Below are 17,950 nucleotides of genomic sequence, written 5' to 3'. Positions count from 1 at the left end.
AATTCACTAATTTTATGTGCAAATGTATTAATGATAAGAAAAATGCTGATTATCTAATAACTGGCCAGTCAATCCATAATATACACAGCAGTTACCAGAAAGTTACCAGAGTAGTCTAAAAGTTTTGCACAGTATTGTTATTTTAAAGGTGGACTGTGCAAATTTATGCAAATCTTAATCAGACAAGAAAAACCCTCATAGACTGATTTGTTTTCTTTTTGCCTACTCAAACTAAACAAACTCTTATATCGTCCTCACGTCTACATAAATTGAATAAACAAACAGACCTGACAGGAACGCATTTCATACTTTTTCACTTTGTTTATATTTGGCGGACCCTGCCACCTTTCCAGCTTCAAACAGTGTTTCCTCTGAGCAGAGCTTGTTTATTGAGCTATTGAAAAGATAAATATTTCTCAGTTTGAATTATTACCTCATTAATATGGTAGAGTTTGAATTTCTTCAAAACTACACAGTGCCCCTTTAAAATTAAGTGTGACTAATGAGTGCCTTTAAAAACATAAATCAATTATTACAGACAGAGGATAATGACTTTAGTTGATAGAAATTATCCAGAATTATAATTATAAAGAGCAACAGTTCATTTGACAATAAATAGACATGTTAGCAGGTATTTAAGCTAACATTTATGTGACGTTATAGCATTATATGGACGTTAGTTAGCTAAAATCCACCGTTAAGTTTCCAAAATAAGCAGTTGGGTCCCACATTAACAAAATGGCATCATTAGAGAAGGGAAAAAAATGCCACTGAATGTGACGAAGTCTCTATAATCTTAGTATTAACTGGAAACTGACGCACTTTAAATACATTTTCCAAGAATATAATTTAAGCTCATGTGTAACGTGTGATGCTGAGACGTTGGTCAGACGAGCCTACCGGCGTACTGCAGGAGAAACATTGTCCTCTGTCGCGGGTTTGGAGATGAAACAGTCCCACGGAAGGTAAAAGTCTCTCAGTCTGGCGTAAATCCTTCGTGTCGGGGAGTTTCTTGGCTGTTGTGCCGCGGTGGACGAGGCAGAGCTCCGGTACGGTCCTGTGTGTCTGCCGGCGGACGGTGGACGGTTATCACCTGCCTGACAACACGCGCTCTGCTGCGCTCAAGCTAGCAACAACGACAGATAGAACTTCCTGCGGTGACTTTCAAAATAAAACCACCAGCGAAACTCAGGCATGCCATTTTGCCAAATATGAGGCAATTCATTTGATTTTTGATATTCAAATGTCACGGTGGAGTCTGATATTAACTCCAGTAAACATTTTTAATATAAGTGTGCACCTATGAAAACCCGAAAGGGAATAGTTTCTTCCTTTTCGTTTTTGCTATATAGAAGTTGAGCTTTTAGTTTGAAGGCATGTACACCTTGTGTTCCTGTGTTACAAATTGTAGAAGGTGTCAATATCTTCATGGGTGCAACGTCCCGTTGGATGAGGTGATTTACAGAGTAGAATTAATAGGTTTAATATGGAATACAATGACCAAGATGAATGATAAACAACACTGATACAAGAAAACTGTCAACTGTTAAAATGAAATAAAATGGAATTAAGTACTGTACATACATACAACATAGCAAATAATGATGAGTCACAAGGGAAAGCAAGTTTTATAAACACAACAGATTATCACATGAGAAAGAAAGAAAGAAAGAAAGAAAGAAAGAAAGAAAGAAAGAAAGAAAGAAAGAGGTAAAAGCATCAAAATCAGTGGTTAAAAGCAGCTCTATTTAACCCTCCTGCTGTCTTCAGGTCTAAAATTACCTCTAAAATGTTGTTTATTCAACTTGAAATGTTATGGCTAAGTGACCCTAACATTAGAAAAAGGGAAATATTGTCTTTATTCATATTTCCATGGAGGCGGTACAACACTTGGGTACAAAAGATTGAAGATAAAACTTTCTCATGCAGGTGTAACGTCACCTTTGCACGACCCCCCACACACAACTTTCAAAGATCAAAGTTCAAACAATTTCACACACGACCATCAGGGCCCTGTTAACCAACACTGGAGATGATTTTTTTAGATCTCCAGCAGCACACATTTGGATTTGGATGATGAGGAGGTAGCTGAAGAAGAAGATGGGGAGGAATACAACCCAGAGCAAGATGCATCATGGTCAGATCATTTAACATGTCAAGCTGAACGGGAACATTCTTTTGTTAAAGAATGGTGAGATAACATGATGTTCCTCATCACCACATGGCAACTAGGGCAGGATGGCAGCACAAAATGTCATAAAGATGACTCCATATCCCACAAGATGTGCTGTTTCCCAAGTACTTTCTGCACATTAGTGACATTTTCTTGGGCTATACAAGTACTGCATCTTGATATATATATATATATATATATATATATATATATATATATATATATATATATATATATATATATATATATATATATATATATATATATATATATATATATATATATATATATATAAAACAAACAAAGTTAGCACTTTTATGGTTTTAGCTCCAACAGTATTTTGTGTATTTTGTGTACAGTATTTTCAGTATTTTTGTGAAAATGTGCCATAGAAATCAATTTTATCATCATTGATAGTTCAATGTTAATTATTGCATTTGTTAAGGCTTGTTGTCCTTGCATCTATTCTTATCTTCCTGTAAAGTGTTCTTGGAACAGTGTGTATATTGAAAGTAACTTTAAACCAATCAAACTCCCTTCCTGTGTACATACTGTACACTTGGCCAGTAAAGGCGATTGTAATTCTGAAGACACTAGGGAGTATCCCAGCAGCGGGTAAACTGGTTTGTTTGTCCCCGTCCTCATTAGCAGTCATTAGCCTGATTCACACCAAGACTGGAAGAGATGCAGAGATCTATTTTTGCGACTATGCATACATAAAAATAGCTTTCAATGCGTCCATTCAAATATATTCTATTCCTGTGGTAATTGGTGTTTTGGTGTCTCATCTTCAAGCAGATCCTGCTCAAAGATTTACAAACCCTTTCGAGAGCAGAATTGCAAGAGCAAAATAAAACATGTTATTTAACATGCGCCCAGCGTGTGAAGCCGTTCTCATCCTCCGCGGTCGGATTGCCGGTTGCGGGCCGGTGGAAGTGCTCCTCCTGCACCCAAACTGTCCCAGTGCTTCACCACCAATGTCTGGCTGGCTCTTTGCCTAATATCACGAAGCTGTTCTGTAGACTGGGAAGCAGTTCTCCGAGCACCTGAGCAACACATGTTAACCAAATGTGTTATCTCCTCCCAGGTTATTTTAACATCGTTTGCCCTCAGCAGCTCATTTCATGTACTGCGTATTTGCTCACAGCCCTTCTGCAGCATCAGTTTTGTCATGGGAGAAGCTTTTCTGAATGCTTCTTTAACCAAATCTACACACTATTGTTGTTTCCAAAAAAAAAATAGTTAAAGGTGTGTCAGACTAGAGTCTACTTCACATTTGCAAGAGAGAAACAGAATTTTATTTGGCAAGATGAAGTATTTTCAAGTATTAAATTGGTGATTGTTGTATTTCTAAGATTTTTAAGGGCTCAATTGGTGGATATTACGTCCTTCACATCATTGAAAACACTGCAGGGCAGGTGAGACAAGTCGAAAGCCTTTCAAAATGAAAAGTTAGATAAATGCTTGGGCAACAGATGACCCCGCAGTTTTCTCTTCACTCTGTCTGAAATGGTTTTCTGTTCCAAGGTGATATTCTGCATTTACCAGTTGACACCAATGTCTCCTTGAAAAATGATTTTGAATTACTGTCCCTTCACCCTGGAACCAGAAAAAGGTCAGAGATAAACTGAATGTCAGACATATCCTAAAGTGGAAAAGAATTAGCCCCGCGGTGCATCCATCACACCCGGTGAAGTGCTCTCAGCACTGATTCTTAAACAACTTTGATGTAATTGCAGAAATAAATGAGGCGTACGCCGTTCACAGAGCGCTAATGTTGATTTCTCAATCTGCGCAGCTATCTTCTGGATATGGAAATTGCATGTTTACTGCCAGTTTCTGCAGCACTGATTCTGTGTTAAGGCAACATTACATGCAAAATGCATTAACGTAGAAACACCTGATGGAATGAATACATTAAAAGTGAAAGAGAGTTCTAACTTAGTTTATTATGGAAACGGTGAGTCATTCATCATCTGCCTTGGGACAATGTAGCTTGAAATAGAGTTTGCCTTTGACTGTGCCATACAAAGTGCAGAAAGGGCAAAATAAAATAAGAACAGCGCTGTGGTGCTTAAAAGGTGTTTTTTTTTTTGTAAGAGCTATTATAACTTGTTTGACCTTTCACATTTGTAAATTTTGTCAGCGTAGAAATTCTGGGGCTTCAAAAAGCTAATCAAAAGTGCTTGAAATGTGCACGATATCAGAGAACACTTCTGAGAGGCGAGGGCCTTTATTAGGAAATCTATACACGTGTACTTCATTTGCTGATTTCCTGAATCAGCAGCCCAACATGGAGCCGTGAGGTGTCCCAGGACTATACGAGCTGTTTCACAAAGATCTTCCCACTGATTTAAAACAAGCACAGCTCAGCTGGATAAAGGTGATGTCGTTCCCACGCACAAAGTTTAAATGTAATTAAAAAATGAATCACAAAGAATGCTTTTTGCGTTTCCACTATTAGAAAATTGCAGATGGTACTAAAAGAGCCGCTCTGTGCCGTCCTGTTGTTCATTACCTTCCTGCTGAGGCACACTGATCCGATACTTTACCTGTTAACAACCAGCCTCTATTTTGTTTCTCTGCTCGGTGATTAACAGAACTACAAGGTCTATTTGAATAATCAAGGTATTATTAAAAAGGGAACACATGAAATATTTGTTCAGATGTGTAAGAAAGTAAATATCTACACTACTGCACATTACACTCCACTGTTACCTGTTCCTTTCAAAAACAACAGCAGGTAGGAACTACTACTTACTCTTTGCCAAGGGGACATGAAGTGCAACTTAAATGTTACACACGTAAATATAGGAATAAAAAACTACCACTATGTAGCACTACTGCTACTGAAATACATATAATTAGTGGTAAATTAAAGAAATAACTGAGGTATTTTATTATTACTCATGCATTCATGTGTTCTGTACAGAATGTACCTTTGTTGCTGGTTGAGGTGGAGCTAGTCAACACTACATATTCTAAATCCATCAAAAGATTGAATTAGCTCGTTTCTACAGGCATTAAATAAGTTCAGCAGAGGAAGGATTCATCATTTTACTCTGAGGTGCAACTTATAAGTGCAGTCAAATGAAATGGAAATACTCAACTTAAGTGCAAGGACCTCATATTTGTACTTAAGTGCAGTACTTGAATAAAAAAAACGTGCACTACTTCTCGCCTCAGCCAGCATCATTGATCGCACAAACCTGTGGGAAACGCTCGCATGAAGCCACCGCACAGCACGCGCTTTATGTGGTGACGTAGGTGAGAGCTCAATTAAACTGACTGCACGCTCTAAAAGTGTTGAATGAGCCAAAATTAAACACCGCTATTGATCATTTGACGCCGGTGTTACTGAGAAAGGCCAGGTGGGATTTGGCCGGCTTGACAGGAACACGCGGTTTGAATGCGAGCGCTAAGCACATCAGAGCGTCGTGGGGTTTTTTTTTTGTTTTTTTTTTCTCCTGTGCGATATCTTGAAGCCGAAGACAATCTATTTTTATACAAAACAAAAAGGCAAAGAGATTTAAAATCCCCTGCTGGGTGAGTGAAATGTGCTTCATACGTTAGCTGCATGGGCCTGTAGTGGTCTTGCAGAAATGTACAGCCAAGCCGGGCTCTCTTTCATGGTTCATGTGTCCTCTGAAGAAAGGCAGCCATAAATAATCTTAATGGTTTCCAGACTGAATTCAATTACCTCTGTCACCCAATAGAAATGAATAAAAGCGAGTATGTGCTTCCTTATTCCATTTGCATGTCCCCGGGGATGATGTTTGCATTTCTTCAATTCTCAGACAATAGTTTGCTCTCCACAGCTTGCTTAGTCAGAAAATTCATTTAATCAAATGCTAATTTGACATAATACCTAACAGATGCAGGAGACCTTCTGTGGCTTTTATAGATGGCACAGTGCATTAACAGCACAACAGTCCTCCATGGCAAAGTGATTTGGTGGCTTGAAAGTAGGGGCGTAATAAATCAAAGTAATTCCTGCAAGAACATTTCCACTTCGTTCAGAAATGAGGAAAAATCTTTACCATCACAGAAAACGTCACAGTAGCCATTTCTTCAGTCACGGTGGCATGAGTTTGACCCCGCACAATCCAGCCTCGGGCGAAATCTACAGATTATCTTATCATTCATGAGAGGCACATCTACATTTTCAATTAAGTTGGGGAACATTGGACATTACAGGTAACTCACTATGTTTTGTGGGAGCTACCTGCGGATATCTAACCCGTATATCGCGACTGATAAAATACTCTCTTTATAAAAACCCTCCTGGTGTTCTCCTGTCATGGTTAAAGCCATTTCATCATGAAAGCTAACCTGATTTTTTGAAAATGAGGATCTTGCGTTGGCAGATATGCTCTCTGAAGGTTGCGTAGATGAAACCACGCCACTTATTGTAGTTCGACACGACGCTGGAGCTTTGGATCGCAGTTGGGATCCACTCGCTCCACAAAGACTTCACATCCTCCTCACATCCTGTTTCTGAGCAGGAAACACACCCAGGATTTGTCTTTGGTTGTGTTCTTCGCCTCCGCATTTAGAATTGTGTGATGCCCGAACGCAGAAGATCTTTGCTGTGTAAACAGTGCCGCATGTTTCACTGTCACAGTACAAATAAGTGATTTCAAGAACATGGCCTACTGAAGGTTTAGTATTTTAAAGGTGTGCAGTGCATGTTGACAGAGTATACTTTGCAACATGCTTTTTCATTTTATTACGCTTATTTGTCTAACCAATTTAACTTTTAGTTTTATTTCTTTTTTGCTTTCACATGTCCAAAGTAAATAAAGGGACATTTTGTTTGTTTTCTTGTTAACTGTAAGATAAACACAACCATAATGTTGACATAGACCCTAATATTCTACTTAAAATGAGAATAAAAGCCCAGTCAGAATGAGAATGGCCTCAGTCGGAAGACAATGATCTGATCTGGTCGCAATCAAAGCCATGAGCCAGCCACCAGGGGGCGATCAAGAAGTTTTGGATTCGCTTAAAGGAAACTGTCGTGTTGTCAATCTTTAAATACAGTCAGTGGTACATTCTAAGGTAACAATACAATCATCTCTAAAGCACAGAAACCAAAGTTTAAAAACCTCCCTTTGTAGTTTTACAGGAGTGTTGTGTTCTGTTTCAGGTCGTCGTGCTAAATTAAGTTAACCGTCTTCTAACTGTGGCTTCATATTTAACGTCCAGGTATGTGAGCGGTATCTGTTCTCATCTAACTCTCGTCATGAAAGTGAAAAAGAAAACTGCCCAGACTAAACTAAACTTACCATCCACACCTGACAGTGTTATCAATCTCCTCATCTAACTGTTGGCAAGAAGGCGAGCAAGTGAATCGCACCCAGAATATTAAACTGCTCCTCGACCAGCTGCAGTGGCATTTGCATCCACCATTTTGAAATCAATGTTACGTGCTTATGTAGCTGAGTCAGGAGCCCAAAATGTCACATCTGATGGTTGATGATGTGTCATTAACTCCGCTGGCCTCTGTTGAGTAAAAGACAGTGAGCAGATGGTTGTGAGCTGAGCACACTTGTCTCTTTGGCTTTTCATTTTTATTCTCCTCGTAACATTGTGCGTGTCGTCTTGTCCACCCTCTCCCAGCCGCCGTCTACTCCCTCTCTTCGTGCTGTCTGTCCTTCATGCCACATCATCATTAATTCTCATTATTTCCCCTCATCTGTTCTGCGACTCCTCTCCATACCTTCTCATTCATTAGCGATTAGCGAGTGATCATTTGGACCGGGGGAAAAGGCAATTCTCCAGCCCGTCAGAGCCACACCTCATTAACCGAGCACCACATTGTCCCAGAGAACGGCCGGGCGCTCACCAGTTCGAGTGATGTCATATACTGGAGGGAAAGTGATAGAGTTGATAACAAGAAAACGATAGTATGGCCGAGGTGTTTCTTTTTCCAGGAGCTTTGTGTCGAGGTCACTTATTTTCTCACAGGGGGGAGGAGAGAGATTGGCATTTTGTCAGGGGCAGCATTTGGTAAATTGTATTAAGTCCACACGGAGGCCGAATGGTCTCTGGGGGGTCTCCCCACAGCATGAATATTGATGCAAGGGTCTCATGCTGGACACATAACAAGAGCCCTCAACCTCTCTCTATCGCGGAATCCCTGTCAACAGCAAGGGCCGCAAACCATCACTCAGAGTCTGGAGGTCACTCGAACATAAAACATCATCAATACAGCCACGAGGGCAGGCTGAATGAGTCCTTTTCATCACGAGGGAGCCAAAATTCCCATTAAAATGTCACAAGAATGAAGCCTCGCAACCCAACAGGTCCGTGACAGTGAGTGGGCACTCTAAGGCACTTTGGCAGCTGTGTTGTGCAGCTAGCTGGTCATGATATCTGGCACCAAATGTGCCATCTGTGCAGTTAAGCATCACATACATTGGCTCTTAGACAACACCAACACAAGGCTGACAGATCGAGTGTTTATCATGCTTTGGGTAAGACTGAGAAAAAAACACTCAGCCGATGACAACTGCCTTTAATGGTGCAAACAGGTGAGATATGACCAGAATGTAAGTTTAATACATTAAAAAAATAATATCTATACTTTAAACTTAATAACTTCTGGTGTGGGGAGGCTCTCTGTCAAATCAAAATAAATGAAAGATGGAGGGCAGAGTGGAGCAAATGTTGCTGCTCAGCGGTTTAGATCTGGCTAGAGATGTGGGAGTGGATACAGGAGCAAAACAAAAGAAAACATCCGTAGCTCTTTGGTAAGTGGCTCGGTTTGATCTGGATCAGTTTTGGCTCGGTTTAGGCCCCAAATCCCACTTGGTTTAGGGTTAGACTGCATTCAGACAAAATTGCAGCATTGCAGCAAAAATGCAGGTCCCCCTATTAATCTGAATGTTGATGGTGTTTTCAAACTATGACCCAACCAGACGTCACGTTGGCCAGTTATGTAAGCTGGTGATCAGTCCAGCAGCCTGAACCATGGAAACCACAATGGGTTGCAACCTAACTAGTGTCATTTGTTTACAATATATTTGGCCTTTTGCACCAGTATAAGACACTAGATGATCACTGCAGGACAAGCATGGCTCAGCTGTGGCGCCACTAGCAGCGTGGCTAAATGCTACGAGGGGAACACAGCTGTCATTTCTTCATGTATTGTTGTGTTTCAGTGATCAAATCAGTGAAAAAGAACAAAAGCTAATAGAATCTGCCAACGAGAATCGACCAAAACTGACAGAAAAATGTGTGTTTGTGTGTTCAAGGAGAGCCTAAACACTTCTGATCAAGAGCTGAATGAGAACATGTGTTTTAGGGCCTTTAATTGACTAAAACATGTTGTTGTAACTGACAGCGGTGATGGCTGGAACTATGAAAACAAGACCCGTATTTAAACACACCAGAATGATCCTTTGAATATACAAAACTATATCCAGATTGCACATGATCTGATTTAAACCCACATCATCTCCTGGCTTGTGGCTCGGCATGCACATTCTCCTGCTAATTATGCGTCAGACACACTCCAGGTTCATTACCGTCACTTTCCTCCACACGCAACATTCAAGTGCCAGTCACAAACTGATGGAGGAAAAGCACCGACGCATCCAAATCCGACCCATCCGGCACCCTCTGCCCTGCCCTCCACCTCTCGTTCTCACCAATTAAGAGGGTGTGGTTGGCAGCCCTGAACTTGACACTTCCCGTCTCTCTGCTTTAATTATGTCTGAGTCCCCGAAGGCCGCGGAGAGGACGGCGTCCAATTAGTCTACGGAGAACGGAGGGCAATGGGTGACGTCACGCACATGCCGGAATCCATCAGGGACTGAAGCAGGTCAGCTGTTCCTGAATTAAAGAGATCATCCGAACGAGGCTGAGGATGGAGAAGGGCGAGAGGTGATGGAGAGGAGATGACAGATATCAGGCTTAATGTAGCTAAAATAAATAAAGTGCTCATCATGGGTTAGCACGAGCTCTAATCACTCTCCAGGAACCTCTCATTTGATTCCTCCCTAATCTTCAGCCGTTTTTATCATCGCTCCACGTTTGATCTTCATCGCAGCCCCCTCTCTCAGGAGCGGAGTCTCATCCGCTATATCCCTCTCCGCCTTTTTTTTTTTTTTTTTTTTGTCTCTCACCATCTTCCCCTCTCTTTCAATCTCCCTTAATCTCTGCTGTGCCCACGCATGTGAGTCTGTTATTGTTCTGGATCGTGTCATACGTTTCTCCAGCCTAAATGAAATGTTAACGCTCTCACCACCCTGTAATTTTCCACTCACTTTTTGCAGGCCTGTAGTTGTGGGGCAGTGAAAATAAAGACAGTCCCAGCTTGTGCACTCTCGTTTTTTGATCTCTGGACTGCCGGCCATCAAACAAAAGAACAGATTGCACGTATTTGCATAGCTGCCTTTATCGAAATGAAAAGGGCCCTCACTTATGTGTGATTTCAGCCACAGGGGAGGTGTGAGTGTGTGTGTGTCTGTGTGTGTGTGTGTTTATTTATCTGGTGCTACACGCTGGCACATTTTGATGAACTCACATCAGCAGCTTGTTTTAGATGACACGCGGCTGGGAACAAAAAAAAAAAGGGCGCAGCGGCAGGTCTCCATATCTGCATAGAAAAAAAAAACCTGATTAAAGCCCTCAAATATAGTGTCAGAGGAGCGGGCGAGCCGCGGGGGTTAACGCAGATGAGAGGGAGCTCTTCTCACATCTAAGGAGAGACCTCCTCGGAGGGGACAATGACACCGTTATCAGGTGCGAGGCAGAAATGTTAGCAGCGAAATCCTCTTTGTGCGGCAGAATCTGGACAATCCAGCTGTCGTCCAGGAACCCGCCTCTGGTGAGGTGGAAGCTAACCTCCAAACACAGACACAAAGAAACACACTCGTCTTGTATCTCACGATGCTTTCTCGTGAACCCGCCGACAAAATATACGAGCCCCGGAACTCCAATTTATCCACACCGCCACGGGTTCAAGGACAGTGAGACAAGTGGTTAATAAGGGTCACAGTTTTGTCTTAAGCACAGACAAAAAGGAAAACAAAGGATTTTTTTGTATTATTATTCTTTTTCCTTCTGCTGTTGAACCAAGAACAACCTTCTTGCAGAACGATGAAAAAGATGGTGTGAGACAGCGACCGCTCCGAGGCTCAAGAGAGACTCTTTGACTTTATAATTAGCACTCAGACCGGAAAAATGACCTGGAATAAAGAAAATAAATTTAAAAGGAGGCGGATAGAAAGGAGAGTAGAACGAGCAGGAGGAGCCCTGAGGGTCGTGTGATGACCAGAGTTACTGGATTTATACAGTCATTATAATCTGCATCATCAACTCGCTGCTAACATATTCCAGCACACGAGGAAAGGTCACAAGGTCCAGAAAGCTCCTCTCACCATCCTCACAGCGTAAAACACGTTCATCTGCACGAGGGAACGCTGTCTCTGCAGGTGGAGGTGCTTTATTTTTTTGGTTTTCAGTAAACGATACTGACTTTAGAGCGCAGAGAGACGTTTCCCATCAATCATGTGGCTGCGAGAAGTAAACAGTCTGATTGACAAATGGCATTTTGCTTGTTTTCTACAGGATGGATTCCATCTGGCACTTTGACTCTTTGCTGAAGGCACGTGTGAATGAAGTTTTGAAAATTGTTCTCCTTTAGTTTTTGCAGGTACATTATGCACCATTTTTTAAAAATAAAGCGATCCTGGTGGTATGGGTCTACAGATCACAGTGTGCAGGTTATGGGTGTCCTGTCATTAAAGGGATAGTTCGGGTCTTTTGATGTAAAGGTTGTATGATGTAGATCTCTCCGGTCGGTGTGTTACCTGCAGTAGATGACTGTCAGCTCTCCTCGGCAGGAAGCAGACCATCATGCCGTCGTTAACCGAGCCAGCATTTTGAAGTCCCACCTAAAAAATATATATCCATTGTGTATGCTGAAGTTGTACGGTTGAAGGAATGTAGTGCCAAAAGAAAAAGGGCGGTTTTACAGCAACATAAAGCGCCAAAAATGTTCAAAGCATAGTGTTGGCTTAAGCAGAAGATATTTTTTTTTAGGTGGGACTTATTTAAGGTTCAACAGCACAATGCTGAGAGCTACAAGAGGAGGAGCTGACTTCTTCTACTGCAAATACACTGACTAGGGATGAGCACCTGTTCCGTTAGCAGACTGCTAGCTTTGAGGTTGTTGTTGCTGTTGTTTGAGGGATTTTGAAAACAGTAAGACTGAGATTAGCAGCCTGTTGCAGGCTCATCCGCTCAGTCTGCAGTCGGTGAGTCAGACCGGCATCGGTTGGTCGGTCGGCCACTTTGGTCCCGACTGAATCATCCCAACAAGATTTGTGAAAAAGCTCATCCTCAGTTGGATTAAAGGTTTATTACTGCGCAGTGTAACCTGCTGTTTAACTGCTGTTTGAACGTTTACCCCAAAAACTATGTAGTGCCCCTTTAAGGTGAACATGGAAAACGCTAATACCTTCATACATTAGCATTAGAATTACATTTGAGTCACAGAGTTCAGCGCCTTGTTCTCTGACAGACGATGACCTGCAAATGTTTGTGAAACCTAGATGGACACGATGGCATGATGAAAAAGATTCTTACCCCACTGCTCACTGTGCTCCTTATCTGTAATTCACTCAGTCACAGCTGGTTAATGAACATTTGAATAGATGGAAACACCTTCAGGGCAGCAGGTGACTGAAACAAATGCTTATATCTGTGATTCAAATGCGGTAGGCATTAACTGGTTGGCCGAAGACTCTTAATCTTGTTTCTATTTCCCTCTCCTCCATCTCTGTCTTATAACGTGAAAATAATTAACTTTTGGCTTCTGCTGACCAGCACACCTGTCCTATTTATCCACAGCGTCATTGTTCCTTCTGTCTTTCGTCTTTGCAGACTCAGCATCCTGTCCGTCGCATTTGTTGCGTACCTGAAATCCAGACAGAGTGCTAATGGTTCAGGACCACTGATCAATAACCTATCTTTATCTCAAATTAAGACAGGGCCTATAGCTTCAGCTCCAACACAAAGCCCAGGTTGTTCATTACATGTAGCCGAGTTGTCACGGTGAATAATGGCCGACAGGACGGGAACACGAGCGGTGTTGTCAGGGTCCCGACTCCAAGTAAGTTTCCTCTGTGTGAGTAACTGGATGGAGGCACAAGTGGTGAGAGTGACGGTGCCCTCACAGATATGTTTTTCCTGGCGAGGCATCTCATGAGGAATAAACGTCAAAGCGTTTCTCTGATGTTGCCATTAACATCGATGGCGGTTCTGAGAAACATACTGTGCCAGAGCCCGTTTAATTTAATGAGAGGAAATTGCAAAAATAAGATCGTCATGGGAGAGGAGAGGACTTTAAAGCTTTTGTCTCAGTTAAGAGGAGGACCCAGGAGCTTTTAATTATGATAGGGAAACAAAAATGTAAACCACTTCTCTTAATAGCAGGGATCACTTGAGATGGAATACGGGATTTTTATTTTGAAGGGTGAATTTTCAGGCAGCTACACATGATTCGTGTGTTACCAACATGAAAGTCTGACGTATTTTTTTGTTGCTCGGCCTTCAGATTCTGTGCTGGCTCTGTAATTTCACCCGCTAATAACCATCGGCTTGGGACCTCGGACATGCACCCTGGCATGCCCCTCAGTACACTCTATTATTGTCTTCAATTAGTGTTCAGGAGGCCATGTTTGCCAAAGAAGCGAGTCATAACCGGGCAGTGACGGGCGCTAACAAGGCTCATAAATGTTAATAAAGGCTAACACAAAAATCAGAATGCAGTAAGTGATATCAGCCCCGATTTTATCCGTGATGTGCATCGTTGTAAAAGAGAAGGTTGATGCAACACCTGGGAAGACTCACAATTTCTCCTTTTCTAAACTAGGTGGGTAACTTGTGCGACATCAGTTGGTTTGTTTGTTTAGTTTTGTCTGACTAACACAAGTACACGGTGAAAATCATCTTCCTCAACAAAGTCTCTGGGCCGATGGACGACTCATGCCAGCACATCGAAATCAACTTTTCGAAACACTGCAGACAGTCTGCTTCTGTTATTGTGCAAGTCACACAGTGTTTTTTTGTGCGCCTCATTTTGCAACCTTCTTTTTTTTTTTTTTTGCTTTTCATAAAAAGACCGCAGCTAAATACACAATGGCCGTGGTTCAGGCAGTCAGGTCAGTGATTTAATCGCTGGACTCTGCAGCCGACATGTTGAAAATACTGACGCCCAATTGCCCTCGTGGCTGTTCCATTGGTGTGTGACTAGAAAAGCTCTATATAATTGCAGTCCATTTGGCATTTCATATGCGGCTGAGTTATATACACAATCTGTATACCGTGGAGATACTTATATTTGTGTTGACAGCTGTTCAGACTCGTCGGCATGTTGCTTTATCTCCTCGTGTGACATCTATAATGCGACCACCAGTCGGAAAGACGCCGGTGCCTCCATTTGCATTGTTCTGCTTAAAACGCTGGTACACAACGTGTTTCTTTGAAAGCACAGTGGTTTCTGTTAAAAGGCACATTATCCTTGGACACACCTGTTCATAACATCTTCTGCAATGTGAATGTGAAGAGAACAGCACAATGCCATATGGCGAAAAAAAAAAAAAAAAAAACCTTCTGAAAGTCGCAGTTGCCTGCGCTGTATTGGCGCTTACAAAGACGCTTCTGTGAAGGCAGCGCGGGATGAAAGCAGCCCACACAAAACAACATAAGCAGCGTCCATTCATCACAGCCAAAACACCGATTTCCTTATTTCATATGCCACTGACATTTTTCATTCCCTCTTGTGTACGAGAACTCCTTTAAAGGACTTCTAACAAGCCTGTCTAACAAACGTGTAACCGTTATTAATGGCGTGGGATACAGGGAAAAAAATTCCAGCATGGTTGTGTGCTTCTGTCATCCGTCTCTGACTATAGAGAGCATGTTTAGATTTAAGCTTAAACATGAAAGCGGAGGGCAAATATGAGCCGCAGCTCCAGTGAGAATCTTTCTGAGGGCGCATATCCATTAAACAGGAAAATTAACCATGAGACGAAGCTATAACTTTCTCCTTGAAATGTAGAGATATTGCATTTGCTCTGCTTTGAAAATGAAACGCTATTAGAGAACGGCGGGATATGCAAATGGGAGAAGCATGTATGTTCTTCTGGTTTAAAGCCGCAGAGCCTGCCGTCAGATGATATGACGCTTGAGTTTTACGGCAAATGTACAGGAGGGGAGATGAGTCACGCAACACGCAAAATGCCGGGAAACTGTTTGAAAGAGCTGTGGAGAATTGAATGCTTTTCTTGGTCTTAAAATAGTTCGGGCTGCTCTTTAATCCATTCATGCGAGCAAACAGATGAGTCATGAATATCCGGTGCAAAGGCCAGAAACAGGCTTCAAACCCCCCCACCCGCATGCACACAAAATTGCAGCAAAGTAAAAGCCAAAACGCGCAGACTGTAATGGAGGAGGTAGATTCAGCACCGCGGCATGTTGGAGTCCATTCATCTTGCCTGGCTGCACAGCAGGGAAACAGCAGCCCAGCGAGGTGCAAAGAAACCGGCTCCGCTCCGGCTCCCCAGCAATGGATTAATCATACTAACTTTACCAGAACTAATCCATACTTCACAAGCAACACTCGGCCTCCTCTCCTCTCCTGTAGCGGCGCCTCAGTCCGCATTCTTATCTGTGTGATGAAGTACCTCATCCCACTTCACTCGAGGAAGACCAGAAGAAAACTCGCTGTTTGCTTCTCAACAAGGGGGGCAGAGGAAAAGCATGTGTAGGCAAAATGTTCCTCCCTCTCCTAAAACCCACCTCGTGAGAACGAGTGTATTCATGTAAAACAAAGTAAACGACAAAGTCAATCGGAACAAATTAAAGTCCTGCACTCAAACTCCTGCCGGTCTAGAAGTTCCGATACAAAAATCTGTCTCCACTTTTTCTCTGATCTGATTTTTTATTTTTTTTTTGTGAAATATCTGGATAATTTGTTTACAAGTGGTCCGAAAGTGCAGCTCATGTCTCATGTGACACCTGGTTCTGATTGCTCTCCACCGGCTTCCTGTCCAACACACAATCTAATTTAAAGTTCCTGTGATCAGTTACAGAGCTCTGCTCCGGTCAGGGTGCCGCCCACACAAGAGATGTGCTGCAGTCTCTATCAGCAGTGGGTCTTTCAGGTCCTCCAGTCGGTAGTTTTTCAATCTAAAAACTTTGAAAAACTAAAGGAGATGATACCTGTGAGGTCGATGGCTCTTGAACTTTGCAATTTTCTCCCGTTTGACTCGAGATCTGAGAATGTTTAGCCTTTGTGTCTTCTTCTCTCTTTTGTGTTTTTGTTTTTATTGTGTTTTCTGTCTACATGTGTTTCTATACATCGCTGCCTCTGTGAAGCACTTCGTGTCCTCTCTGCTCTCAAGACGTTGCTATCAAAATAAAGTTGAATAAACTTAATTTGAAGAGATACTTAAAGGTGCAACTGTGCAACTTTCTACGGGCCTCTAACAAACAGAGGAGAGCTCTTGATTTAAGGAGACCGCAGGAGTCCGAAAGGCCAATTTCAATGTATTTAAATGTAAAAAATTGTGTGAGATACATTTAAGGATAAATGCAAAGCTTTAGCTCTGGACTAGAGTGGAGTAAACATTTACATTAGCACCTTGGGCATCTGAAATACAGTATTTAAGTTAAAAGCTGTTATTTAAAGGTGAGTAATTGACAATAAATAAGAATAATCTTTCTATATAGGTGAAAGACCAAGTAAACACACCGTCAAATCTTTAAAGACATATTTTGCTGTAATTGATCTATCACATGAAAAGTAACTTCAGAGGTTTCAAATAAATGTAGTGCAGTTTTAAAAAGTGCAATAACTCCCTCTGAAGTTTAGTGAAGTAACATAAATAGAAAAACTCCAGTAGAAGTTCATGAAAGCTGGATTCAAGTACGACACTGGAGTAAATGTACTTAGTTGCTTTCCGCTGCTGATTAGAGACGTTTATTTTCACCAAAAGCTTGGTGAGAAACAAATCTGACTCCGGGTAAATATTCTGATCTGGATCTGTTTGTGTGAAGCGACTCCACACTGTGCGACGTGAACAGAGAGCCGACACGCTGATGTGCTGTAAACTGTCCTTCACACTCGGCGTACCTGTGTGAGCAGCGATGAGACGTCGACCTTGCCGATGTTTCTCCCGGCTCTCCTGATAATGGACGCCACTTGACCCGGAGTATCACACACTGTCTGCTGCCGGATGATTCCAGATTCTGTTTGACGGAGGGGAGGGGCGGGACTGTCTGAACCTACCACTACTTTAAGCTTTATATATTCAAGCTCTGCGACTCTTCATTAAAGCGAACGCTGACCAGAAATACAAGCGTTTCCACATCAGCAGTTTTCGGTCTATCTTTAGAGAGGCGCTGTGTGTGAGACCAGTTGGTCCTTTGTTTACAATTCCTCTCGTTCAGTGAGGCTGGAGCTCTTGTTGGACTGCAGGGCGATGGCACAGATTTGTTTAGTTAATGAGTCCCCGCTGACACATTTAAGACATGACAGGCACTGTCATGCTTTCATTCGCTCAAGGAACCAACAGCCCAGTGCCAGAAGCAGACGTCTGCTGGAAAGCTGGCAGCGGCTCCGCGCTGCAAAGCAGATGCCCAGACATAACGAATGGATCCCATCAAAAACAGAATAACAAAGGCTGAAATGGTCTGAGGAATAAAATCGGGCTTTGACAACAATTCAAGCGATTCCAGTATTTAATAGGTAGAAGGCTC

General features: G+C 42.2%; 1 protein-coding gene across 4 annotated transcripts in view; it reads right to left on the bottom strand.

The window, feature by feature from the left end:
* The window catches only part of LOC119007349 (ecto-NOX disulfide-thiol exchanger 2-like), a 170,488-nt gene extending 169,359 nt beyond the window's left edge, over positions 1-1,129 (bottom strand). For 2 of the 4 annotated variants that reach the window (XM_037076961.1, XM_037076963.1), the window contains exon 1: positions 901-1,129. In XM_037076961.1, the coding sequence (XP_036932856.1) occupies positions 901-922 (22 nt within the window). In that variant the 5' untranslated portion in view covers positions 923-1,129. The remainder of the gene's footprint in view (positions 1-900) is intronic. The other 2 variants (XM_037076960.1, XM_037076962.1) reach the window with 1 other exon arrangement.
* Positions 1,130-17,950: the final 16,821 nt, after the last annotated feature.

Source organism: Acanthopagrus latus, chromosome 18 (assembly GCF_904848185.1).
Source record: "Acanthopagrus latus isolate v.2019 chromosome 18, fAcaLat1.1, whole genome shotgun sequence".
Lineage (NCBI taxonomy): Eukaryota > Metazoa > Chordata > Actinopteri > Spariformes > Sparidae > Acanthopagrus > Acanthopagrus latus.
This window is presented reverse-complemented; position numbering and strand designations above follow the sequence as displayed.